The following is a 27340-nucleotide window of genomic DNA, read 5'->3' as shown; positions in this document are numbered from 1 at the left end:
ACTTCTGCAACCCAGAAACTGCCTTCATGATCAGCATTCCACAGACCACTCACCATCTTGGTCACTTGCTTCTGGATTTTTTCCACCACTTCATTTCCAGGAAACCTAGGTGACCAGACCTCTAAACAGTAATCCAGATATGACCATACAGAATCCTTATAAAGAGGAATGATACCTTATCTCTACATTCTAGTGGGTTCTTCAGTAACCATTTCAGAACTTATATTCATTTCTGAGAAATGATAAAAAAAATTAAAATAGGAGGGAGAGAACTTAATGTTCAGCTATAACATCCTCTAGATTCATTTTGATTACAAGAAGAACTTGATTTCCTTTGCAGTTGTTATGTTAATCATTGTCCTCTTTCTCTTCCCCTTTCTTTTTATATTTCTCTAATTTCTGCCCATTAATTCATTCATTCAGTGATGTGTTATCTCGCAAATTCCTTAGATCTTAATAAAAGAATTGAAGATTTCACTTTACTATCACATGGTGTACACCTCCAAATCAAAAAATTTTAATAATCAAAGAAAATGTGTTGAATGATTTGCAATTCTCATTTATTGCATTGAAAATAATTATTACCAAATATGAATTAGCATAATCTAAATTGACGTACTTTGTAGATTATATAACTATGTAAAGACATATAAATGTAATATGAATTATAAGAAAACTGTTATTTGAAAACATTCACAAAATTTCAATAATTTTCAACGTGATTCAAAATATTAGAATATTCGAAATTTTTCTCATTGGTTTTGAGGAGAGCATAAAAAGCATATATTTCAGTAGCTGTGTGACTGACTTATGTGTGAGGAATTGTTTGCACATGGATTTCAGTTAATCATTTGCAAAACATGGGTTGAACAAGTGACATATCGAAAGCTAAGAAGTTTTGTATGGTGTCTCTACACAAAGGAGGCCAAGCTCAACAGTTTATAGCTAAGAAATTGAAATGATGTTCTTGAGCAAATGTGAGTAAAGTATTGAGACAGTAAGTTTTCAAAATAATTACTGCAATACTGGTCAAAAGGTAATAGCTACATCAAAAGATGAGAGGAGATTCAATAATATCATGAAAAAAAACTGCTTCCAACGTGTAAGGTATTTTCACAGGAGATGGAAAGAACTAGGTGTGAATGTGTCTAAATTTGTGATGTTGAGATGACTTCACAAATTAGGTTTTAAATCATGTGTGTCTGAGATGAAGCCACTTATGACTTTCAAGCAAAAGGCAGCTAGAGTGTGATGGTTTAAGCAAAGATTGTTGTGGGGTCAAGAGGACTGGAAAAGGTACTTTTTAGTAATGAAAGTATATTTTGTGTGTCCCATGGTCATCAAGGGATATGTGTTTGGCATCTTAAGCAAGAATCATTTGATGAAGAATGCATGAAATATTCGGTGAAATTTGCAACCTCTGTCATGGTATTGGCTTGTATGACCTCAGAGGGTCCATGTAGTCTGTGTACGAAAGAGTCAATTCCAATGTCTACCAAGAAATTCTTGAGCACTTTATGTTACCAGCATTGGAAGATTTATATGATGGTGGTTTCCTTTTTCAGCAAGATTCAGCACACTTCCAAGACCACTATACTAGATGGCTTAAAGAAAGACAAATTAGTAATTCTTTGGCCAGCAAACTCACCAGACATAAATCCTATTGAGAATTTGTGAGGAATTATGAAGAAATGTTGTCAAGAAGTTTCTCCAAGAGACAAAAATGAACTTGTTTCTAGTTTGCAGACCATATGGACATGTTTTGATAAAAAAAAGACCGTAAACCGCTAGTATATATGACCATTCATAAATAATATGCCCAACTATTTATGAATGGTCATAAAAGCTAATTATCATGTTTCCCTTTTTAATGTAATTTTTGTGCATTTATTTATTTATTTATTTATTTTGCATTATTCTAATATTTTGAACCACATTAAAAGTTATTCTAATTTTGTGAATAGTTTCAAATAACAGTTTTCTTATAATTTATATTAAATTTTATGTTTTTACATAGTTATATAATCTAAAGTATGTAGATTTAGATGATGCTAATTCATATTTCGTAATAATTATTTTGTATGCAGTAAATTAGAATTGCCAATTATTCAACACGTTTTCTTTGATTCTGATTTTTTTGATTCAGAAGTATAGTTTTATTTTATATATGGGATACTTTCCTAATGACCACATAATTTAAAACTAGTTTTTGCATGGGAAAAAAAAGTAAATTTGCTGGGAATATTCTTGGATTATGTAAATTTACACCAATTGTAGCATATTTTTCCTTTTAAAAATAATTTTATTAGTTAATATTTGCATTTTTTATCATCATGAAATTCTTCATATATACACCCTCTGTCCACATTTTCGAAAATAGAAGAAAGTAGTGGCGCCACCTGTTGTATCTTTTTGTTGTCAAAAGCAGCAACCTTCGTTAGTGTTGTATCAACTGTTTATGACATTTGTTTCATTAGAAGCAGAGTTATAGTGCCAAGAGTGACCGTGTATTTTGACGAACGGTCGGAAAATGAGTTTCAAACAGAGAGCTGCGATTGACTTTTGTGTTAAACTTGGTAAAAGTTTTAGCAAAATGCATCAAATGCTTCAAAAAGCATACAGTGATGAATGCTTATCCTGTACTCAAGTTTATGACTGGTTTAAGCGATTTCAAAGTGGTCGTGAGATGCTTGAGGACGACAAAATGCCAGGCCATCCAAAAACTGGACAGAGCTAAGTTAACATCCAAAAAGTATGTGATTTCATCAAAGAAAACCCGAAATCGTCCGTGAGATTGATTGAAGATGAATTGGGGATTCCAAAATCAACTGTGCACAACATTTTGACCGAGAGTTTGGGCCTTCGTAAATTGAATTCGCAATTTGTTCCCCACAAGTTGACCAACAACCAAAAAATGTATCAAATTGAACACTGCACATAGCCATCAACAGGTAAAACAAGTAAAATGCATCAAATTAGTCTGTTATCTGTCAGGACTCCAATAATGTCATATCTTATATTTGAGTCTTCTAAAGCACTTCTTACTATATCAACCCACCTAGATCTTTGTCTTGATTCATTTTTTTTTATTTTTATTTATTTTTATATTTCTTTTTATTATGGATTCATCCATATTTTATAGCCAAATGTAGAAAGAACTTTAAAAGTTTCGAAAATATACTAGAGATAGAAATACAATTTTATTAATGCAGACCAGTATTTTACAATAAAAACATTTATTCAAACCTACCAGTTTCGCCAGCAAACTGTCTGGCTTTTTCAAGGCATTACAGAGATATGAAAGTTAGTAAATGCAAATTAAAAGGAACATAAAAAACGTTGTAAACCAAACTAGTATCTATGGTTACACATTTTGCGTGACAGAGATGACTTATTGTTCTTATTCATTATCATGCATGCGTGTTTGTTGTAGACTTGTAATGTGATTACTGGCTAGCTGTAGTTCAGACTGAATGAGAGAGAGGATCAAGTTTTTCCACGAACTGTTTAGAATTGCACCCTGATTTCTGTTGAGGTTTCCGCTGGTTATTAGTACTATTGTGGCTTCCTTAAATACCAGAGGTAATTATGCCTGTAGTCGTCATCGAGATATGGCATGGAGCTGTTTTGCCAATCTATCGTGTGGTTAGACGTGCAGAAATGATGTGCTAAGCCGGAAGAGATGCTTCTGTTGTGGTTTATGTCACCAACATGTTCTTTTTGTCTAATTTCTAAACTTCGTGAAGTTTGTCCGATGTAGGCAAGACCACAGGAGCAGGGAATGTAATATACTCCTAGATATTTGTAGAATGGAACTTTATCTTTTGGAGATCCTAAAACTTGTCTGATGTTGGTGGTTGGTTTGAAGACCACTCTGATGTTGTGGGCTCTTAGTATTCTTGCTATTTGATAAGAAATTGTCTTGATGAAAGGTATCACTACAGTAGAAATGTGCTGACAGTGGGATTCTTCTTGTCTGGGGTTGTCATTGTATAGATATTTTTTGATGATGTTTTGAGGATATCCATTTTGTGATAATGTGTTGGCTATTAGTGAGAGTTCATTCTGTGCATCCTCCTCTTCTGATGTAAACTTTTTGGCTCTATGTTTCAACATGTGGATAATACTCGGTTTGTGTGACTTGTGATGGTTTGAAATATAGTGAAGATATCTTCCAGTATCTGTGGGCTTTCTGTAAATGGATAATTTGACACTGTTAGGTTGTTTTTTTATCAAGATATCTAAAAAATGCAGTTGGTTGTTGTTTTCTACTTCCAGAGTGAATTTTATCTTGCTATGTATTGAGTTGATTTTATCCACAAATGATTTTAGGTTGTCTAAGCTGTCTTGCCATATGATGAATATATCATCCACATATCTCCACCATGTAGATGGTCTCGGAGAGATTGCAGAGAGAATTTCTTTTTCAAGTTTTTCCATGAAAAAGTCTGCACAAGATGGTGATAGTGGGCTTCCCATTGCTAGGCCTTCTAATTGTTAGTATATGGTGTTGTTAACTTTGAAGAAATTAGATTGAAGGCAGTGTCTAAACATCTGTGTGATGTCTAGAGGAAAGAGGTCTTGGATGATGTTTATTACCTCTTCTACTGGAACATTGGTGAAAAGGGATACAACATCTAGGCTGGCTAGCATGTCAGTTGGTGCAATCTTAATGGCTTGGAGTTTATTTACAAAATGTTGACTATTCTTGATATAGGATTCTGTTGATCTTATTTTATTATTTAATAAGTTTGCAAGATGCTTTGCCAAAAGGTAGGTTGGTGATGATCTTCCATCAACTATTGGATGGAGAGGTATATCCTGTTTATGTATTTTAGGTGCCCCATATAGTCTTGGAGTGATAGGATGTGAGGATTTTAGTGTTCTCTTCACTTCTTCTGGCCAATTGTTACAATTTCTGATTAGTTGGTTTGTTTCATTATGATTTTTTATTGTGGGGTCTCTGTCTAGGATTTTATAAGTTGAGGTGTCTGATAGTAATACGTTTAACTTATCATAATAATCTTTAGAGTTGAGGATAACTGTAGAATTTCCTTTATCAGCTTTTGTAATAATGATATCTTTATTTTTCTTCAAGTTGAGAATTGCCTTTCTATCATAAGGAGACGTGTTGAGAACAGGTTGTTTGGCTTTGGCTAGGATTATTGTACTTTTGAATCTAATAGTGTCGGCAACTTTTTTTGGTAGTGGATATAGGCCTTTTTCAATTCCACACATAAAATCCATTTTAGGAATGTGTTTGGGCGTAATCGCGAAATTAAAACCTTTTTTGAGAATATCAGATTCATTTTTTGTGAGGCTATGATTTGACAAATTTGGTCTGTATTAATAAAATTGTATTTCTATTATAAAACGACCAAAAATTTATAATTTAAATATACTAGAGATCTTATCATCAGTTGCATCAGTCTTGGGACTGGTAGCTCAGCAACAATTTCCACCATTTCACTCTGCCATGGCTTTCTTCTTAATCTCCTGGTAACTCCTCAGGCCTGTGCTTTTTCTGACTTAGTCAACAAAGCTTTTCCTTGGTCTGCCCCTTCTTCTTTTCCCCTTTTCCTTTTCACAAGTCCATCATTCCAAAGTATATGTCCATACCACCTATCTCTTCTAATTTTGATCGATCTAATTAGACTTCTTGTTTTGCTTATCTCTCTCAGGATTTGTTCGTTTGATTTTTTTTCTATCCATTTTATTTTGTTCATGCGGTGCCAGCACCACATTGATATGGAGTATCACATCCATACGGTGTGATACTCCATATCAATGTCTGTATTAATTTTTTTTTTTAATTGTCGATTCTATGTCTTGTCTTATGTCTTCTCTTGCTCTGCCATCTTCTGTTATTAGGCTTCCTAAGTATTTGAAGCATTTTACTTGTTTTACCTATTGATGGCTATATGCTCTATATCGATAGGGATTTTGCCTCTAACAAGGAAGTCTTATCTATGTTGATTTTCATTTTATATTTTTTTGAGACTATTATTTAATAATTCTAATACAGCAATCCCTCGATTAGTTCACCTAATGCCTTCTTTAAAACAAGTGCATTAATCGAAAACGCACTAATCGAATATAATAATTTATGGGAAAATGTATAATTCGTTCGTCAGATTTCTTTTTTGACCCTTTTTTTTTTTAATAAAAGAATTAGGGTATGTCTCAGGGCCTTTAACTAGGCCCTGAGACATACCCTAAAGGAAAAGGAAAACCATGAATCTGAAAGACAATAAAACATATTCAGAATATAAATTTATTATTATTCTGCTTCTTAACAAAGAATTGAGCTAACGTAGTTTGGTTGCTTGGCATTCTGTTTCTTTTTTTCATACAACTGACGGTATGGCCCTATTACCTCTTCTGCAAATTTTACTAGTTCTCTCTTCACCAGGGTTAGTTTCTAAGCATTGCTGCTTAAAAACTTTGATTGTACGAAAACTATTTTCAAATTGTTTCTGTGAAACCTCTTTGGGCTTGTCAGTAATTAAATTTTCTTCATATTCTTCAGGATCTTCCTGCTGTGTATCTAAATTTAGCAGGTTGGAATCACTCAATTTCTCAAATTGAGATTTAATTAACTTAGATTCATTTGAAAAGCCTCTAAAATCATTTGCACAATGTGCAAGAATGCACTTCCAAACGGCTCACATATTGCTAGCAGTAATTTCATTCGACTTTGCGACTTTTTAACCAGGCTGAGATTTCTCTGATTTGGCTAGAAAAGTCTTGGAAGGCATTCGCTTTCAAAAAAAGGCCGGTTTCATCTACATTAAATATTTGTTGATCACAATAGTATCCTTCTTACACAAATTCTTTTACTCATGATTAAAGGTTAGGAAAATAATTTAAAATAAAAAAGTAAGGAAAGCAATTGCACTTGATATGATCAGCAAAATACTATGTAAAGCAGACGACATAAATTTTGGTGGTAAATTTGGAACATAGTGTACATGGAAATAGTGTAGTATGCCATTAAAAAATAACTTTGTAAAATGTTTCAAATCGGTAACTAAATTATTTCATCCTGGTGAGTGATTTTTTTTTTAAATAGTTAGCCATAAAAAATGTATAGATAAAAAATTTTTAAAATCTGTAACATTTATTTTTAAGATGTATATAGGCACGCTAATTGAATTTGGGTATTGAAAAAAAAAAAGACACACTAATTGGGGGCGCATTAATCGAGGGATTGCTGTGTTATTTTTTAATGTTTTTTCTGTTTTCTGCTACAAGAGCTATGTCATTGGCAAATCTCAAACACGACTTTCTCACCATTTCTCTTTATACCGCTATTTATTTTATGTTTAGTTTCCTGAATGGCATTTTCAATATATAAATTAAATAAAAGTGGTGAAAGTATGCAACCCTGTCTTACTTCACTCTCCTTATATTTATTATTTTATCCTTATCATTGATTTTAATCTGCCCATTTTGATTTTTATCAAATATATAAAAATCAATATGGGCAGATTAAAATCAATGATAAGGATAAAATAATAAATATAAGGAGAGTGATAAGTTATTTTTCTATCCCTCAACTCTATACCGATATTAGTTAGACAGTTTAGGAGTATTTGCTGGTTTAATTTATCAAACGCTTTCTCTAAATCAAGGAAGCAAATTAAGTATTTTTACTAAGGTCTGTTCTTCTCTCTGTTATTGTTCTTAAACAGAGTATTGCCTCTCTTGTTCCTTTATTCTTTCTGAATCCAAATTGGTCTTCATCCAGAAGACAATCTGTTTTTGAATAAATTCTATTTTGAATAATTTTTAGCAGAATTTTGCTATCACGTGGGATTAAATCTATTCTAAATTGGCTGCATTTATTAGCATTATTCTGTTTTTGTATTGGTATTATAGTTGATTTCATAAACTCTTTTGGTATTTCTCCTCTATCATAGATTTGGGCTATTAATTGATAGAGTAAGGTTTTTGTCTCATCACCTAGATTTTGTAGTAGTTCTATAGGAATATTGTCTACATCTAGACTTTTTCCCTTACTCATTTCTGAGAATTCTTTAGAAATTCTTCTCGCATTATTGGGGGTCAAAGATTATATTCATTTAGAATTTCTAGGTTAATATTGACATGTAGTTCGTTGCCATTATAGAGTTTTTCAAGATAGTTCTTCCATTCCATTATGAGAGTATAATTTTCAGCATCCATAATAACCTTCATTTTAATATGCCAGCCTGGTTGGCCAAGTGATTTGCATATCCGCTCTCCAGCCAAAAGGCTGTGGGTTCAAATGCCACCGTGGGTATGGATGTTGTGATTGTCTGTGAAAATAATGGTGGTGGTGGTCAGCAGTAGATGCCATTGGTGTAGATGAAGGTAGTTACAGCTAGTGGAGTGGTAGAGATGGAGAGTTGTAGAGTAGGTGCCCTCCCTCATTGAGTCTTTCGACTCCCTGGAGGTATTACGTGATAATAATAATAATATCATACTTTGCCGAATTGAAGCTTTTCAGTTCTATACTTAGTAATTGATGATGCCCCTGCTGAGTGTTCATTTATGATGGATATAACTTTTTGACAAGATTGCTAAGGTATGGAATAGAGTTTTTGCTCTCTTTAGGTTTCTGCCTGGTGTCTAATGAGCACCAATAGTTTGAAACAGCTGTTTGGCCACTTTATTTTTTTTTAGTATATGGAGGGAAATACAAATAATTATTGAGCAAAACTATAAATAGACTGACATTTCAGTTAACCAGTCGATGGCACTGTCTGGAAGTAAATGCAAATTCTTAAAGCCTCCAGGAAAGGAGTGTATGGGGCAGCCATCTGTGATATGATGCAGTCTGCATAGCATGGAAAAAGATGACTGTGAAATTCCCCACAGATGTAGTAAGTGGGCACAGCAGCCTTGATTTAAGCACTAATAACATATGGTGAACATATATATGTGCTCCTGGGCAGAGCTAATTTCTTTTTTACGTCTGCATAATAAGATAACTCTAAGGAGGAGAAAGCATGCAATATAAGGGAAAATAAATTTATAGAATTACTCAAGGGACAACAACCTTAAGCAGCTTGTGATGGAAGTGACTTGCAATAGTGTCTGATAATCTGTCTTTAAAACTGTGAAGGTGCCTTTAAGAAGTGCCTTGCATGAAAATTAGACATCATGAGAAGAGTGATGACAAGACTCTGGAGCATGGTAAGAGATTGATTATCATCCTGAGAAGCAAAATCATATGAAAAGAAGTTAGCTGAACAGTCAAAGGACAGTTGAGAGAATTTTATGACTGTGTAGTAGGTAAGACGGGTAAAACAAGGATGCATATTATCTCCACTCTTATTCATCATTTATATGGATCACATTATGAAAGAAAGTGGCATTAGGCCTGATATTAAAATTGAAGATGTCCAACTTAACTCTTTACTTTATGCAAATGATGTGGTACTCCTAACCACATCTAGTACAAGTCTCCAGGATTCTCTAACTAAATTGAATAACAGCTGTAACAAATTTGGCAGGAAAGTCAGCTAAAAATACCAAAACTATGAAAACAGGCAGAAACATAGAAAATTTCAGCTGCATTCTGAATGGCGATTCAATAGAACAAGTAAAATATTTCAGCTATTTAGGCACAGTTTTTAGTGAAGATGGCTTGTTAAATCTGGAAATAGACAACAGAATAAGCAAAGCTGGTATAGTGGATAGCAGCTGAATAAATTTATATGAAATATAAGAGAAGTTAGCTAAAACACCAAACTAGCAGTATACAAGACAGTGTTCAAACCAATTTTAAGTTATGCATCTGACAGTTCGGTTAGAAATAAAGTACTTGACCAAAGACCTAGAGACCACAGATATGAGGGTTCTGAGAAAAATTAAGAGGGTGAACTAATGGCATCAATGGGCAGAATCATATTAAAAATGAAGATATTAGAAAGGAACTTGACACTATTAGTATTCAATAATGTGTAAGCATAGGTAATCTAAGGTTGTATGGGTGAGGAAAGTTTAGCAAAACAGGTATTTGATGCCAAGTTGGCAGAAAAGAGACCCAGAGGAAGACCAAAGTTTAGGTGCATTGATTCAGTCAGAAGTTGCTTAAAAGCACGAAATGTTAGATTTGATAGTATTGGAGTGCTTACATGTTATAGACTAATTTGGAGGAAAATTGTTGATAGGAGATTAATAATAATGTAAACTTGATCATGTAGTGCTGTCATAGTAACCAAACACACCTTGGGGGTTACATATCAGAAAATTGATGATGATAATGATGTAGTAGGTAAAAGAAAGAGTGACCATGGAAGAATAACCATAATGAATTTGGATGGTAGAAAAGTTTAATATTCATAAGAAATATATAAGTTGTTAAGTGTTTACTTTATCAAGATATATATTCCAGGCACATCCTGGCTCTCTGTATACCAGGATGGAACTGGACAGAAGAATAGATATAGATTAGTTTAAAAGTATTAAAACTGTTATAAAAAGTTGACTCAAATACAGCACTTTGACTGGATGGGATATCAATATGAGTGTTGAATGAATGTGCAAAAAATTTAGCATTGCTGCTGATCATTATACAATAATTCTATTATACAAAGGTGGAGCTAAGACTTATTAAGTTAATTATAGACCAGTTAGTGTCTCTGATATAGTCATCAAGATATTAGAGACTGCAAGTGAATCATATTCAAAGGTGGATAGACAACACCAGAATCCTCTATAGAGGACAGCATTGTTAGATAATGGTATGTCACAGTACTTTTGAATTTTGCTAAGGCATGTCATGGAATTTCAGATTGGAGGTTGGAGGCTGATATGGACTGTGCTAAACCAGATTTATCAGCAGTTGAAGTGAGATATATTCTTGATACTCCAAGATGAATTTGGACAGAATGACCAGTCTTTCCATAATAACACAAGCAACAAGAACAAGTGATTCAGTAAATTCCAGAATAAGAGAGTGAAGGATATTTATCTTTTGGAGAGCCATGGAAGCTATTTCATTTAGGTGACAGAAAGAGATTTGTAGGTCAGAAGTCCTGCTATTTTTTCTGATAGTCCTTTAACATATGGAAGAGAAATTCTAGAAACTTCTTCTCAAAGAGTATTAAGATGTAGGCCATAATTATTAATTTTTTTTTTTTGCATTATAACTATTAGAAATGAAGGGAGTTTTGATAATAGACAGTTAATTTTCTAGAAGAGAATTAGTTGAACAAATTTTATGAGTTCTGCCAACTAAAGATTTAACTATGCCATATTGCTGACATGGGTGATGATGTGAAATAATTTTAATGTATTTGCCAGTATGAGTTGGTTTTTTGTATACAGAGAAGTGTAGACTGCCATTAGGTTGATATAGAATGAGAATGTCCAGAAAAAGAAGACAGTTGTTATCTTCCACATCTGTAAATTTGATTCTTGGATTTACTGAATTAATTTTCTCAAGAAATTTCCTACAATTCAATACCATCAATATGATACACAGCATGCAATCTTCTCTTCCCAAAGTGCATTAACCTTACATATTACAACATTTAATTGATAACCATTATCCTTTTCTCCACAGTGCCAATTTATGTAAATCGTCCTGCAGGTTATGTATGTCACCTTGATCAACTATTGTCCTTCCCCAGTTTTGCATCATTAGCAAACAACTGAAAATCCCCTCCCAAAATTATTCACTACATCATTTATATACAAATTAAAGAGTCTTGGCTCTAGTACAGAGCCTTGAGACAATCTACTAGTTACCCTCATTTTCCTAGATTCCACTCCACTATATACTACTCTCTGGTGTCTATATCCATGCCATCAGCTTCATACACATTCCTTGCTCCACTTGCGAAATAGATTTCCAGCAGCACTCCATTAAATGCTTTTGCAAAGTCCAGCCGTATCATAATGCAGCCATTTCCGTTATCTAATTCTGATGTCACTCTGTTATAAGAGGTGAGTAAATCACTAAGGCAGGACCTTCCTGTTACAAAGCCATACTGCCCACCATAGAGTATTGCATGCCTATCCACTCATTCCTGTTTAGATTTTATCTTTAACCAACTTTTCCAACACTTTAATAACCACCACTTCTGAGATACTAAGTGGTCTATAATTTGCTATGTCTGTCTTGGAGCCACCATTATGCAATGGAACTATCTTACCCTCTTTCCACTACCTTGGAACCTTGCCAGAGCAGACTTAGATTAAACAACTTTGTCAGAGGCACTGCCGGTTCTCTTGCATATTTTCATAGCACTCAGGGTGATATGCCATCCAGATCTGGATTTATGCATAAGCTACAGCTTAGGGCCTCACATTCCAAGGGCCTCTGCTTCAGTTTAGATAACCTAATACCCACTAGAGAGGTCTCTTGAAAGTTATAACTTAGAACCACAACAGTTTTAAACATGGCTCCAAGTTGCACTGGAATATTCCAGGTGATATTTTTTAATATGCTCAGCAGCTCTATTTCGTTTACCTCAGTTCTCACATCAGTCTCTGTCACATCTGAAACTGCAAAATCTCCACTTGGATGATGCATCCTTGCAAAGTGATCTTATAGTAACTGAAGCATTTCTTTTCATTCTCTTACTTTCCTGCTGTTAATATTGATTTAATTCATCCTTCCATAATCATTGTTTTTCTTATTGCTGCATAGCAAAAAAAAACTCTTGGATTTACTTTGCCTGCTATAGCTAATTTTCTCTTATAATCTGATTTAGCCTTCCTTACTATACTTAGTCACCCTTCTTGCCTGCACTTTGTATTGTTCCTGAGTTTGCTGATAAACGTTTTCTTTATATTCTCTCCATAATGTTTATTTTTTGCAGCTCCTGCTTTATATTGCAACTCATCCACTTAATCCCCACTTGATTTATCCTCCTGATCCAGGGTATGCAGTCCGATACTGCTTCTCCTAAACAATCGCTAACCACTTCTCTTGCAGCACTGACCCTTTCCTTGTAGTTTCTTAAACCATAGCACTGCTCCAACTGCTTTCTGAGTCTGTCATAATTATGAGTTTTGTAGTTCAATATAACTGAGAATTTCACATGTTTAGCAAATTCCCAGCACAAGACTGCATGATCACTTTCCCTGATTGGCAACATTCCACCACAGTTATGGATATATCTTCTGATGCTATTTCCAGATTCAATGCTCTCAAACTCCTGTGACATGCTGTTTTGACTAATTATCCTTTAGTAATAGTATAAATTTCATTTTCATCTTGCCATGTACTTTTTCCTCTCTCCCAAATCTAGGTCTCCGCAGTTGACATCTCCCATAATAATTGCTCAGCAATCACTCATTGTGGTAATCTGCTAATGCATGGTATTCACAACTTCCTGTGGATCCTTGGTTTTTTAGCAGTAGCCAACAATATATATTTATCCTATTTGCCTCTACCTTGCACCAGATGGCCTCAAATAAACCACCTCTCTCAGTCCACAAATCCTCCTTAACTTCGATTTTTCTGTTGAAGTTCAGCTATCATCAGCAATACCTATCCTTCTGTCTTATTTTGTCTATGCTTCCTGAAAATACAATACCTCTTGCATTCTATCTCTGTAAACTATAATTTTTCTGTCAACCAGATGTGCTTGATGCTGATAATTTTTGTGCAAATTATCAGCATCAGTCTGAGCTGATAAATGCCAAACACTCCTCTCTTTTATTTTTGATACTTCTGGAATTTATGTGCATGCGTTTCATCCTCCTCTTGACCCCACAGATATCCTTGTGTAATGTTGACCACATAATGACTTGTGTAATGTGATTACCAACCCATTCAGATTTGAAACCTGTGAAACTGCATTCGGCATTGCATAATCATTTCTGTACACACTCTCATTTGTTCTAGCAGCAGCTGAACCCAGACTTGGATGCATCTCCCACTTGTACTTCTAGTTTCCTTGATTTTTCATTTCTAACCTTTCACTGAGCAACACTCTCTTCAAATATCAAACTCCAAAACTATTCAAATGTACATCAGGCATGTTCAAATCATTTTATCTATCAAATTCATTCCTTACATCTTAAAAAACTGCACAGTTCTCTCATTGACTCAATAGCAATCATGGCCCTTCTCAGTTCATTCATATCATACTGAGGCAACAGACTAATGATGTTTACTTTCTCACTTTTCTTTTCTGCTTCTGTCTGCAACTCTTTCATTTTTTTCTCTTCTTGCATGTTTCTCAGGTTTCAAATCATGTTTACCTGCCAAAACAGTCAACTCTTTCGCTTCTCCCTTTTGCAAGCTTCACTAACATCCTTAATCTTCACACCTGGAAAACATGCTTTCATCACTTTTTTTTTATGCTTTTTTCCATACAATTGTTTCCCTTTATTTTCAGTTTCTTGTCCTTTCATACTTTTCTAGTTCTCTTTTTACTTTCATTTTCCTTCCTTCTGTGCCACATGCCGGTCATATCTCAAGTCACTCGAGCTCACATTTTGTCCTATGAAGGATTCCTCATAAGCATGCTGTTTCTCTCTTCACCGTCACCTCATCATCCACATTGCTTTCAGTCACTTCTTTCACACTCTTGTTCATATTTCATCTGATATTGCTCATTCCTTCCACTACATTTCTCTACACTGCTTTCACTATCTTTGTTTACATTGTTAACATTAGTTACTTCATTCTCCTGCTTTCACTATGACACATTTCTGGCACTTCGATATACCCTCTCTCCACTCTAACCTTCATACCATAAACCATTCATTCTTAGCAATGAGTACATTGAACACATGCTACGTTATACAAAACTCATGTTAAACTCAGCGAATAAAGCTTTTTAACTGATATTTTGTATTAAAATTTGCAAATAAACACACAAGCTCAGCTACACAGTCTGAAGTAAGTAAAATACTACCAATAATAATTAGTAAAATTACTAATATTTACTCACATAAAAAGACATATTTGTATGCCATGTGCAGCACCACTACTACATCCAGGTATAATGCTAACTGTTTCCCTTTTTTATACCTGATATGCTTTCATAGCAATAAATATCAAACTTTTTGTAGAGAAAAGATAATTTCTAGTGCCTCTTTCTCCAGAACAGAATAATTAATTTTTTCTGGAGCTGAAAGTTTACTGCTGATAAACATAATAGGTCTAAAATCATCTCCTTTCTTTTGTTCCAATATGGAGCCAATATCAAAAGAACTTTAAAAGGCAGTTTCTTACTGGCAAGGTACTTCCTGGCTTCAGAGATAAACATCGAGGAAACCAGTCCAGAAAAGGGTTCTAGTTGTCCAGGCCTTCTTGTTTCTCGACCAAAAGACTGGCAGCTGGTGTTTATCTTTTCCCTTCAACTCTCGAGGGTTAGCAGCTTTATAGATAAGGGCAGTCTTGATCATAAACCGACTGCATTTGCACAGAACAGTAGAGTTAGTCTATTCCTTCCTACCTTAAATCCTAGTGCTTGCTTCTCTTCCTAACTAATAAAAGGTCCTTTGTGACATTTTTACCAGAATAAGGCACTTTCGTCTGCATTAAAAACCTGTTCAGGCTGATATTCTTTCTTTTCAATGATTTTCTTAATGGCAACTGGCAACTCATCTGCTGCCTCTAGGTCAGCAATAGCTGCTTCTCCTGTTATCTTGACATTTTTTAAGCCAAACCTCTTTCTAAAATTATCAAATCATCCTTTGCTGGCATAAAATTCTCCAGCTTTAGATTCTTTCTTATAGCAATCCTGCACCCACATAAAAGCTGCATTTTCAGTAAGAGATAAAAAGGTATTTTGAAAAAAGTGCAAGATTTTCGTGCCTGCTGTCATAGCTGCAGTGATGGCTTCATGAATTTTCTTTTATTTTTTTAGCTGGATACAATGGTCCTTACACTGGATTCATTTATCGTGAAATTGCAGGTAGCCACAGCTGCAGACCTCAATCTATGATACATATTAAGCAGTTCAATTTTTTCTTGTAATGCTATGATTTTTCTGCTTCTTGGGAGCTTTTCCAGCGTTATTAGTGGCACTTCATATGGATCCCAAGATATTATTCAAGGTTTATGGTATTGCATTAAACACAATGAAAAATACGTAAGAACTGTGAGAGATCACTTTTTATTGTGATATGCAATTTACTAGAGAGGTGAACTGCTCATGAGGAGATGAATAGTGTCACACACCATTTTAAGCAGATGCTTGCAGCACACTTGACCTCTCCACAAGAGCAACAGTAGGGGGGGGGGGGGCTATGAAATTATTACAATAGCACAGTATGTACTACAGTTAATTTTATGCAGTTATGATTTAATACTGCATCTTTACATTTGTTTACATTTCTCTCATCTGTGAATGGTCAACGTACGGTCTGTAAGTGTTTTTGTGCATAAGTTTTGATAAATTTTAACTTTTTATAATAGGTTTGTGTATATTTTATGGTAGTAAATGATATAATAAACTGGTACTACATATATTTTATGCATTCAAGACATAACTAGCTTTTTTTTCCTTGTAATTTTTTTCAATATTTTTAGGCTACGCCATTCATCTATGAATTTTTTCAAATTGTTGCAAATCTCCAAAAAAATTTCCAATATATTGAAAAAAATCAGTGTATAAGTGGACCCACACAGTTCAAATCTGTGTTGTTCAAAGGTCAACTGTATAATGATATATATACACTGTTATTCAGTCATGTTGCGTTATTTTGCCAAAATAGTATACACCAATAATATTATGTTTATTATTATTATTGGTGCATTAATAAAACTGATCATAATAATATATATTTCAGCTTCTGATGACTCCATGAGTTCAGTATCAGCAGCATCTGAAGCTGATGAAACTGAAGATAGTAAAGATGAGAGTAGTGAAGAAAGTGTTTCGAAGAGTGATATAAGTAAGTCTGTTCCAAGTAGCTGCACAGAAAGCAGTGGCAGCACTGAAAGTAGTAGCAGTAGTAAGGAGAGTGGAGAATCTGAATCAGAAGAAGAGAAAAATGAAAATAGGAAAGTCATAAAAAGTAGTAAAGAGGTCACCAGTGAAGAAGAAGATGGTAGTAGCAGTGGAAGTGAAGAGTCATCATCTGGTAAAGAGGAAAAAAGAAAAGTAAGAAATTAAATTTTGAACTTATTTGAGATAACTATTACATTAAATGATAGTTCTGATATTAACACATTTAAAAATACATTTCAGACCATATTTTTAAAAATAACAGTGAAGGAATGCCCTATAATAATTTTTTTTTTCCTTTAAATTTCTTTATAAAGAATTTATCCAAAATTGTGCAACATGGTTAAAAGAAATCTGGGATGAGTGAATTTTGTTTATTAAAAACCTGACACCACTTAATTTTGAGTCTGTTAAGCGATTGTTTTTAGGGGCACTTTTTTCATTGTGACCTTTCATTATTCCTACTAAATATATAGTTTACATGTTCTTTATAAGTTATCTGTTGCTCAGTCAGTAGGCGATGCCCTTTGATTGGAGACCTGAATTAATGAAAATTGATTTCTTGATGCAGTTTTATAAATGAGCAATACTATACAGTTTAATGCTGGAGAGAATTCAGACACATAAGCAATACTATCCAGCAACTACTGGATTGATAATTCACATCAATTCAGGGCTGACATTGTGAAGACCTGTCCACGTTGTGGACTGGTCTTCACAATGTCACATGTCCTGTAAGACCTGTCCACAACGTGAAGAACCTATATGTGGTCTTTTCATCTGAAGATGACTTAGTAGCCTCATATGGAGGCGGTGGGATTTTTCTTCCTGGCCAATCTGGCTGGCCGACTGGTTAGCGTATCTGCCCTCCAGCCAAAACGCTGCAGTTTTGACTCCCACTGTGGGTGTGGATGTTTGCGATTGTCTTTGGAAATATCAATGGTGGGGGTTGGCAGTAGATGGTGTTGGTGTAGTTGCAGTCAGTTGGTGGATTGAGTGGCAGAGACAGAGTTGTAGAGCAGGTGCCCTCCTGCAAAGAGTCTTTGGACTCCCTGGAGGTGTCAGGTAGTAATAGTAATAATATATTAATGTTTCATCCTGCCACATCACTATCATAATGTTAATTTGGTTTATATGAAGGGGAGGTGAGGTAGCATTAATTATTCTCAGTGTCAGCCCTGAATTGATGTGAATTATCAAACCAATGGTTGCTGGATAGTATTGCTGATGTGTCTGAATTCTCTCCAGCATTAAACTGTATAGTATTGCTCATTTATATAACTGCATCAAGAAATCAGTTTTCATTAATTGAGAGTGAATTACTGAATGCATGGTTATATAGTGTTGTTTCAGGAGAGCCAGATGATATACTAACATCAAGGAATAGTTAACTGAAGGTTTGGTTATTTGAAGATTGGATAATTGAAAAATCGCTGTAATGTGTTAAGAATAAAGTATCTTTCCTGGAAATTATGCTAAATATATTTTTGTTATAAAGTGAGCAGAAAATTATAAGAATTTTCTGCTCACTCCAAAACTGAATGAACTTAGGGAACAGTTTCTGAAATTATTTAATTCTAAACTATAGCCAATAGCTGTGTGACTTGGTGAATATAGAGGCAGCAGAAACAAACAAACACACATGCACACACACACACACACACACAGAGAGAGAGAGATAGACAGACAGAGAGGGGGATCGTTTATAGGATAAGCCATTTGTGCAACAGAATATTCAAATATAATTAGGGTAATTCTGTATGAATTACAATAGATGCTCACTATAACAATTTTTTTAAATGTTTAAGAAACATTTCATTCAAGGTGATTATGTGGTTTCATATTTGGTAATATTTCAGTTTAAAAAGAATTAATAACTAAGGACATTACTGATCTTCATTTCCAGCTTTTGTATTAATAGATAGAAGTGTAATCTACTTCATGATGTAAATCAACTTTAATACATGGATGAAAGCATCACAGTGTTGGTTATAGCAATGGGAGAAATCAAAAAATGGAAGTTGGAAGTAATTTCACATTATCATCATCATCATCATCATAACACTAATTATGGGTATAGACCATATTGATCTATTCCTGTCTCATTATCCATCCAATATCCTTTTTTGAGGTCTACCCTGCCTTCTCTTTCCATTTGGCTTATATTCTAGTATTTGTTTAGGATGTCGGGTGTTGGCCATTCGGTTTACATGTTCAATCCATTTTTGTTTATAATTGTTTAGTTTTTCTTCTATTGATTTTGTTTTTAGTTCTGTTTTTTTTTTTTTTTCTTGCTTTTAGTTTTGTTTTTAAATTGTCTTCGTTCCTTTTTTGATCTAATAATGTGTATTTTGCAGTTCTTCTCATAAATCTCATTTCACTTGTTTTTATTCTTTGTTTATCTTGTTTGTTTATTGCCCAAATTTCACTGCCATATAATAATGTGGGCACTGCTAAAATATTGTATACAGGTATCCCTCGATTAACGCAGTTAATTAAGCCTTTGATGTTACCACGTATATCAAAATTGCATTAATGAAATCTAATAATCAATGGTAAACATTATAATTCGTCCATGATTGACTACTGTATTAATAATTCGTAGGAGGAATGATGTCATCATGCTCACGCCACGAGGCTTGCATGTTTTTGCATGGCAAATGTAATCCTGTGGAGCTCGTGGTGGTAAAAATTGCAGCATAGGTCGTGGTATATCTGAGAGATACATTCATTACTGGTATGTGCTAAAATGCAATAAAACATAAAGAAAAAACATTGCAAATATAATACATGATGATAAAAATTAAGTGGATATTGAATCCAACTTTATTTTTGAGAGCCGAATATAAAAACTACAAGAGTTTCGTGCCGAATATATAGAAACTCAAAGTTTTGGCGGATGCAAGCATAAGCAACCTTATGGGCAACTCGTAGTAAAGGTGGAGTAAGCTTCAGATCACTTTCCTTAGTATTTTCCATAATGTAAAGCACATCTCCTAGAGGACATGTATGATAAATAAGCCTTTGGCTCTCTATTTCAGTAGTACTTGATGGCTTATTTATTTTCAGTTTACAATCTAGAAATTATTGAACAAAGAATAAAAAAACAACAACAACTAATCCATACTATACTGACATCGGAGGTCACAGTATATCTCTCAGATACAATTTACTTGTATCTGAGAGATATAAGTTTTATGTTTTAGTTTTATATATCTATAAAAACTAAAACATATATCTTATATAAGATATAAGATATATGTTTTAGTTTTATCTATGGAAATTTTCATTCCAAACTGTTCTACTATAATGTTTAAATTATATATTGCTCTTTGTAAATTGTCTTCCTTATCTGATATTATTACCTGATCATCTGCAAATAATAGCATATTTATTTTGTTATTCTGGGAAATTTCTATACCTTGATTGTTTAAGGTGTTCCAGTGTATTAATATTTCATTAATGTAAAAAGTGTTGTAGATAGACAGAGGGCATCCCTGTCTTAGTCTTTGGTGTATAGATTGTTTTTCAGACAACTTTTCATTTATTTTTATTTTTATTTCATTATCTTTATATATATTCAATATTGCATGTAGTAAAATATTAGGTATATTTATTCTTTGTAATATATCAAACAGTATATATTACAAAGTTATATTACAAACAGTATATATTATTTCTAGTTTGGGGAGCCAGGACCTCTTGCCCTGACTCCCCAAACTAGAAACTTTTTCCAAAAATCTTTTCCTAATTAAAGTTTATTTTTTTATTTATACTGTGTCGTGTCTTCTGTTTTTATACTACTTATGAATTAGCAGTCACATAAAGTGGGAATGTCCTATAGCTCTTGGGAATCATGGCTGCTGTGAATGCAAGGCGAACAAAGTAGCGATCGGGTGGACTGAGCACTACTTCGTTTACCTGAGCTAGGCTAGAGGAGATTCATGGGTATCATGTATTGGCGATCACTGCAGATACTCAGTCATAGGTCGTATGCAATGTGTAGTATGTATTCTCAAATCATCTACTCAACTTGTCCTCTCCCCCCCCCCCCAAAGATTAACAAGATGGGAACGAGAATACAAGCCATGGACAGTGTGCTTGTAAGTCGGTACTTACTATCTGTTAAAAGTGTAAATTAAATGAAATGCAGTATGTCAAGCTTATGGGTAATCATAGAATGGAAAAGCCATCTACTCTTTTTAGGCCTTAGAGTTGTGTTGAAGAAACTTAACCAGATTTTCTGGGTGTAATTGCGAGGAAAAAAAAGTGAAGTAAATCTTCTTCTTCTTCTTCTGCAGCTTCTCCCACTTAAGTGAGGTCACTGTTTGTTATGAGTCTCCTCCACACCTTCCTGTCTTGGGCTGTCACCCCATCCAAGTTCTTCATCTTCAAGTCCTCTTCTACCAGCTCCCTCCATCTCTTCTTTGGCCGCCCACGCTTCCACCTTCCTTGCACATCCATCTGCATGACCCTTCTTCCCACATATTCGTCCTCCATCCTCATCACATGACCAAACCATCTCAACCTTGCCTCCTGTATTTTCGCTCCTAAGTTCGTAACTTTCACTGTTCCCCTGACATAGTCATTTCTCAGATGATCCTTTCTGGTCACACCGCACATCCACCTAAGCATTCTCATCTCTGTTACTTCCATCCTGCTAATGTTATTTTTCCTCAGGGCCACAGTTTCTATAGCATATGTCATAGCTGGCCTCACTACTGTCCTATAGATTTTGCCTTTCAGATTGATCGGCACCCTCTTATCACATAACACTCCAGCCATCTCCTTCCAGTTCCTCCAACCTGCTTGTATCCTGCATCCCACTTCCTTCTCACCTCCTCCATCTTCTTCCACTGTCGAACCTAAGTATCTAAAGTCTCTCACCTTCCTGATGACATTTCCTTCCAGCTCCAGATCTGTCTCATGGCCACCGCCCACTGCGCAACACATATACTCTGTCTTACTTCTGCTCAGTCTCATACCTCTCTCTTCCAGTACTTTTCTCCATCTTTCCAGTTTAGTTTCCGCTTCTTCTCTTGAATCTACACACAGCAAGATGTCATCTGCATACAACATTGTCCAAGGTGCATCTTCTCTCACCTCCTCTGTTACCACCTCCATCACAATATTAAACAGAAACGGACTTAATGCTGACCCTTGATGCAAGCCAACTGTTACTTGAAAACTTTCTGTCTGTCCCAAACAGGTCCGAACACTTGTCTTCACATTTCTGTACATTTCCTGCACCAACCTGACATATTTCTCCGGCACCTTCTTCTCCCTCAGACACCTCCAGACTTCTTGCCTTGGCACTCTATCGTATGCTTTCTCCAGATCAATAAATACCAGATGTAGCTCCCTTTGTTTCTCTCGATATTTTTCCATCATCTGTCGTAACCCAAAGATAGCATCTGTTGTTGATCTACCAGGCATGAAGCCAAATTGTTCCTTTGCAATCTCCACCTCCTCCCTCAATCTACCATCAAGAACCCTTTCTAGGATCTTCATTGTGTGGGACATCAACTTTATTCCTCTGTAATTTTTACAGTCTTGTGCATCTCCTTTACCCTTGTAGATGGGAACAAGAGTACTCTCCCTCCATTCCTCAGGTATATTTTCCTGTTGGCAAACTTTCATGAACAGGTCCCACAGCAGGTCAATTCCCTCTTCCCCCAGTGCCTTCCATGCCTCCACTGGAATTCTGTCAGGGCCCACCGCTTTTCCATTCCTCATCCTCTTCATGGCCTCCGTCACTTCCATTCTACTGATGTTCTGCACCATCCTCTCAGAAGGCTGCCCATCTCCTCTGTGAGTCCTTGCATTTTCCTCATTCAGAAGTCCGTCAAAGTATATTTTCCATCTGTTTCTTATGTCCACATCCCTCCATAATACCCTTCCTTCAGCATCTTTGATCTGCCTCACATGTAAGATGTCCTTAGCTGCTTTATTTCTACATTTCGCTAGTTGGCAAATTTTTCTCTGTCCTTCCTTTGTTTCTAATTGATCATACAGATCTTGATATGCCATGGCCTTCGCCTGTGCCACAACTCTCTTGGCTTCTTGCTTTCTCTCTTTGTACACCTCTCTGTCCTCTTCCACTCTTGACTCATCCCACTTCTGCTTTGCCTTCCTCTTAGCTGTCACTGCCACTTGTACATCATTATTCCACCACCAACCCTCCTTCTGCTCTCTAATCTTTCCAGATGTCTCACCAAGCACCTCGATTGCACAGCTCAGGATTACTTTTGAATTATGTTTCCACCAATCTTGTACACTTTCCAGTCCATCCGAAATCCTCTCTAACACTCTCTCCCTAAAACGATTCCTCACACTCTCTTCTTTTAAGCGAAACCACTTAATTGTCTTCATCCCATGGCAACCAGAAGTTCTTATCTTCGATCTTAATTTAAAGTCTGTGCACAGCAGTCGGTGTTGTTGTGCTACTTGATCTGTTGGAATTACCTTACAATTTGTCACAACCTTAAGATGTTTTCTTCTAGTCAAAATGTAGTCAATTTGTGAGCTGTTGTTACCACTTCTAAATGTTATCAAATGTTCTTCCCTCTTGAAGAAAAACGAGTTCACAATTGCCAGATCAAACGCTACTGCAAAGTCCACAACCCTCTCTCCTTCCTGGTTCATCATTCCCACTCCGTGGCCACCATGCACCCTTTCACAGTCTCTATTCTGTCTTCCTATGTGCCCGTTCAAGTCTCCTCCGACAATCACCATCTCATTTTCTTCCAATTCCCTCGTTTCTTCATCTAACACGTTCCAGAACTCATCTTTTTCCTCTGCTGTACAACCAACTTGCGGGGCATATACACATAATACGACCACCCGTTCTTCTCCAAGACCCAATTTCATTCGCATGATCCTGTCATTCCTTCTACCCACGTCCAGTACTTCACCCTTCATTCTGCCACACACCACAATTCCTACACCATTTCTTCCCTCGTTATTCGCTCCCGAGTAGAACAATTTATATCCATCTCCCAGTTCCTTTGCCTTTCCCCCTTTCCACCTTGTCTCCTGCACACATAAAATGTCCAACTTCCTCTTCCTCATCATGTCTGCCACCTCTCTTCCCCTTCCAGTCATGCTTCCAACATTCAGTGTTCCCACTCGCAACATCCTCTCCACCTGCTGGGCTCGCTTCTTTAACCGCACCCGCCCTTGATGCGGTAGCCCTCGTCCACTTCTCACAGCTGTAGGGCGATGTGGCTGCGCGTCGCTTAAGGGGTACGCCCTAGCCCTTATATCATTTTCTCTTAGACTCATAATCATAGTTTGAGTTGGCACTGAAGTTTTACGACCGGATGCCCTTCCTGACATCAACCCTCGCATTTATCCGGGCTTGGGACCGGCACCTATTGAGGCTAGCTTGCCTCCTTCGGTGGCTGCATAAGACGAAATGACTTAGCAAGATAGGAAAGACTCACCCCTAGCCCTCGAATACTCTAATAGCATCGGGGGGAAGGAGCAAGGAGAGGAGAAAGAAGCAAAGAAAGAAGAGGAGGGACCAGTCTACAGAATAATATAACAGATATATATTACATGAAGTAAGGCATGGTCCAGCATCAGGTACCTCGGGTTTGCCATGCCCGTACTCACTAAAGTGAGCCCTTGAGGAAGTAAATATTTTTCATTATTATTTTTTTGTTATCCATTACATGTCTCAGTCCTGTATTGGAAACTAACAAATCCCATAAATGATATCAAAATGAAGATCCCCCTCCCTCCTAGGAATTTATATATATATAATATGCAAAAATGTCTTAAGATAGCATGGTAATTCCTAAATAATAATATTGTTGTAATAATAAGGAAAAACAAAAAAATTCTGTATAATATTATCCTATAGTAATTAATTCTTTTCTGTGTAACTTCCACCTACAAAAGGTTAACATATAATAATTAGTACCATTGGTTGGCTAAGATTTTTTTTTTTTTTAATTATTATTTTTTAAATATTTTTTATTTATTTATTACATAATCTGGAAACCCAAGCATGAAGCCTTTTCAAACCACTTCAAGCCTCCGGTATGTAGAGCGGTGTCCACACTGGGCAGTGAAATTCAACTCCCTAAAAATATTCTCGAGCATCCATGCCCATATTAGGATCTGAACCCACAACCAATTAGTTAGAGAGGTTGTGTTGGAATCGTTTAAAGTTGATGGATTGCACTTGAATGGGTTTGGTTAAACATTTGAAGCAACTGTTCTTTTCTAAGAATATACAATATCAAAGTTAGTATGGCTAAGGGTAAAAGGGAGAGAGAGAAATGAGGGATGATGTTGGTGGGATGACCTCGAGAAGAGTGGGTTTGCTATGCTTGTACACTTGTAAGGAGTATCAGAAATAAGGGGGCTGACTTTGTGGTACTGATGGAGTCAGTATGCCCAAAGATAATTGGTGTAAGTGGAACTTAGTTGTCTGAGAATGATATACTGTCAGGAATAAAAATGGAGAAGCCTCCATAACTCAGTTGGTATAGACAAAGCCCTTTGGTTGGAAAGACCTGGGTTCGATTCCTGTCCATGATGTGAGGAACCTTTATCTGGTCTCTTTTGACTAAAGGTGTGTTAGCCAGTCTTATATGGAGGTAGAGGATTTTTCACTCAGAAATTTGGGTTTTTTTATTCCTCAGAACAGGCAAACCGGACCTCGTGAACACTCATGGCTTACAGCCATGAACACTTACATCCTTGCCATAGGTCTGATTCATCAGCTATATGCTGGTCCCAAGCCCAGCTAAAATGGAGGAGGGGGGGATGGGGAAGGCAGTGGTGAACTACCCTGTAAAAATCTCACCAGAAACACTTCGTGGTAAGAACACTGATTGTTGACATGTTTAGACAAATTAATTCCACATCTAAAAGGAAGGTGATCATAATCGGAGATTTTAATTATAAGAATGAATTGGAAGAAAGAGATAGTGTATTAACACAAGGAGAGAGAATTTGTTGAGTTTCTTAGGGATAACTATCTTAAACAGAATGTGATAGAAGCAACACAAGGTTTTAGAGTATTGGATTTTGTGATGTCCTCACAGGATGTGGTTGTGAATGGGATATCGACACTGCCACTGGTTGGGGAAAGTGACCACGAGGAACTGATTGGGAAGTAGTCAAACAGGAGAAAAAAGAAGTTGCTGTCAGGAAGGTATATTTGTAGAATTATAAGGTGGGTGATAATGAGAAGCTTCAAAGTCAACTCTGATGATAAGGCGGTTGACTCAGTTGCAAAATCAATCAGCATGAATACTGTGTTTTGACAAGCTGTGGGTAAAGTAATTGATAGAGCATGAGAAATGATTAGGAAGCATCTGACACATGCAGTGTACATCTGTATAACAAAAGTTATGTTAATAAAGTAGGAGTGAGATGATTGAACAGTGAAATCATGTGAGCAACAATGAGAAAGGATGATAATGGAGGAGGTACAAGATAACTTGTAATGATCAGATGCATGGGGAATATAAAATCCAGAACAGAAAAAGTGACAACCATGATAAAAAAAAAAGAGAAAATGTTCATTATGAGAGGAGATTGACCAGTCAGGTCAGAGATAACTAAAGGAATTACTTCTGCTGTCTAGCATACAAGAGGAAGAATAATTATGGAAGAGTGATGTAGAATTATAAGGAAGAATATGCACAAATACTGGTGGATATTAGCTATGGTAACCAACTGACTGTAGCAGAGGATAGTGGAATTATTTATTATTATAATGTGACACCTCCAGGGAGTCCAAAGACTCATTGAGGGAAGGCACCCACTCTACAGCTCTCTGTCTCCAGCACCCAATCCACCAACTAACTCTGAACCGCAACTCCCATCATCATCTACATCAACACCATCTACTACTCATCATCACCACTAGTATTTTCACAGACAATCACAAACATCCATGCCTATGGTGGGATTTGAACCTGCAGCCTTTTGGCTGGAGAGTGGATAAGCTGACCACTTGGCCAACCAGGCTGGCCGTTAAAAAAAAAATATTGGGTTGGCAAATAAGTTCGTTTGGTTTATGTGTTAGTACAAGTTTACGCCACTTCGCCTGTTGCTCTTGTTGCACTACTGCGCAACGCTATTGTGCAGTTGAAAGGTGACATTTCACATAACCTTTCAGTGAATTTTCGTCCAGCCTACTTCAGTTGCGTGTGTGTAACATATTTTTAGAAATGGAAGGAAATAACGTACATTACTGGCATATTTTGCTTTTTTATTTCAAAAAAGGCAAATGAGCTGTGGAGGACTATAAAAAAATATGCAGCGTATATGGGACTGGTGCCTTAACAGAACGTGTATGCCAAAAGTGGTTTGCCAAATTCCATTCTGGAGATTTCAACATCAGTGATGCACCTCGTGCCAGTCGCCTGACTGAGGTTGATTCGAGTGTTGTGAAGGATAGCATCAACAAA

The 27340-nt window shown here is 35.9% G+C and overlaps 1 protein-coding gene across 1 annotated transcript in view; it reads left to right on the top strand.

Moving 5' to 3' along the window:
- Positions 1-27340, top strand: part of rb (adaptor related protein complex 3 subunit ruby) — a 482738-nt gene that overhangs the window by 307176 nt on the left and 148222 nt on the right. The window contains exon 18 of the mRNA XM_090402121.1: positions 16750-17063. Coding sequence (XP_090258247.1) covers positions 16750-17063 — 314 coding nt within the window. The remainder of the gene's footprint in view (positions 1-16749; positions 17064-27340) is intronic.

This window comes from Typopeltis vanoorti, chromosome 12, assembly GCF_054136105.1.
Source record: "Typopeltis vanoorti isolate ZY-2024b chromosome 12, IOZ_Tvanoo_1.0, whole genome shotgun sequence".
NCBI classification, from domain to species: domain Eukaryota; kingdom Metazoa; phylum Arthropoda; class Arachnida; order Uropygi; family Thelyphonidae; genus Typopeltis; species Typopeltis vanoorti.
This window is presented reverse-complemented; position numbering and strand designations above follow the sequence as displayed.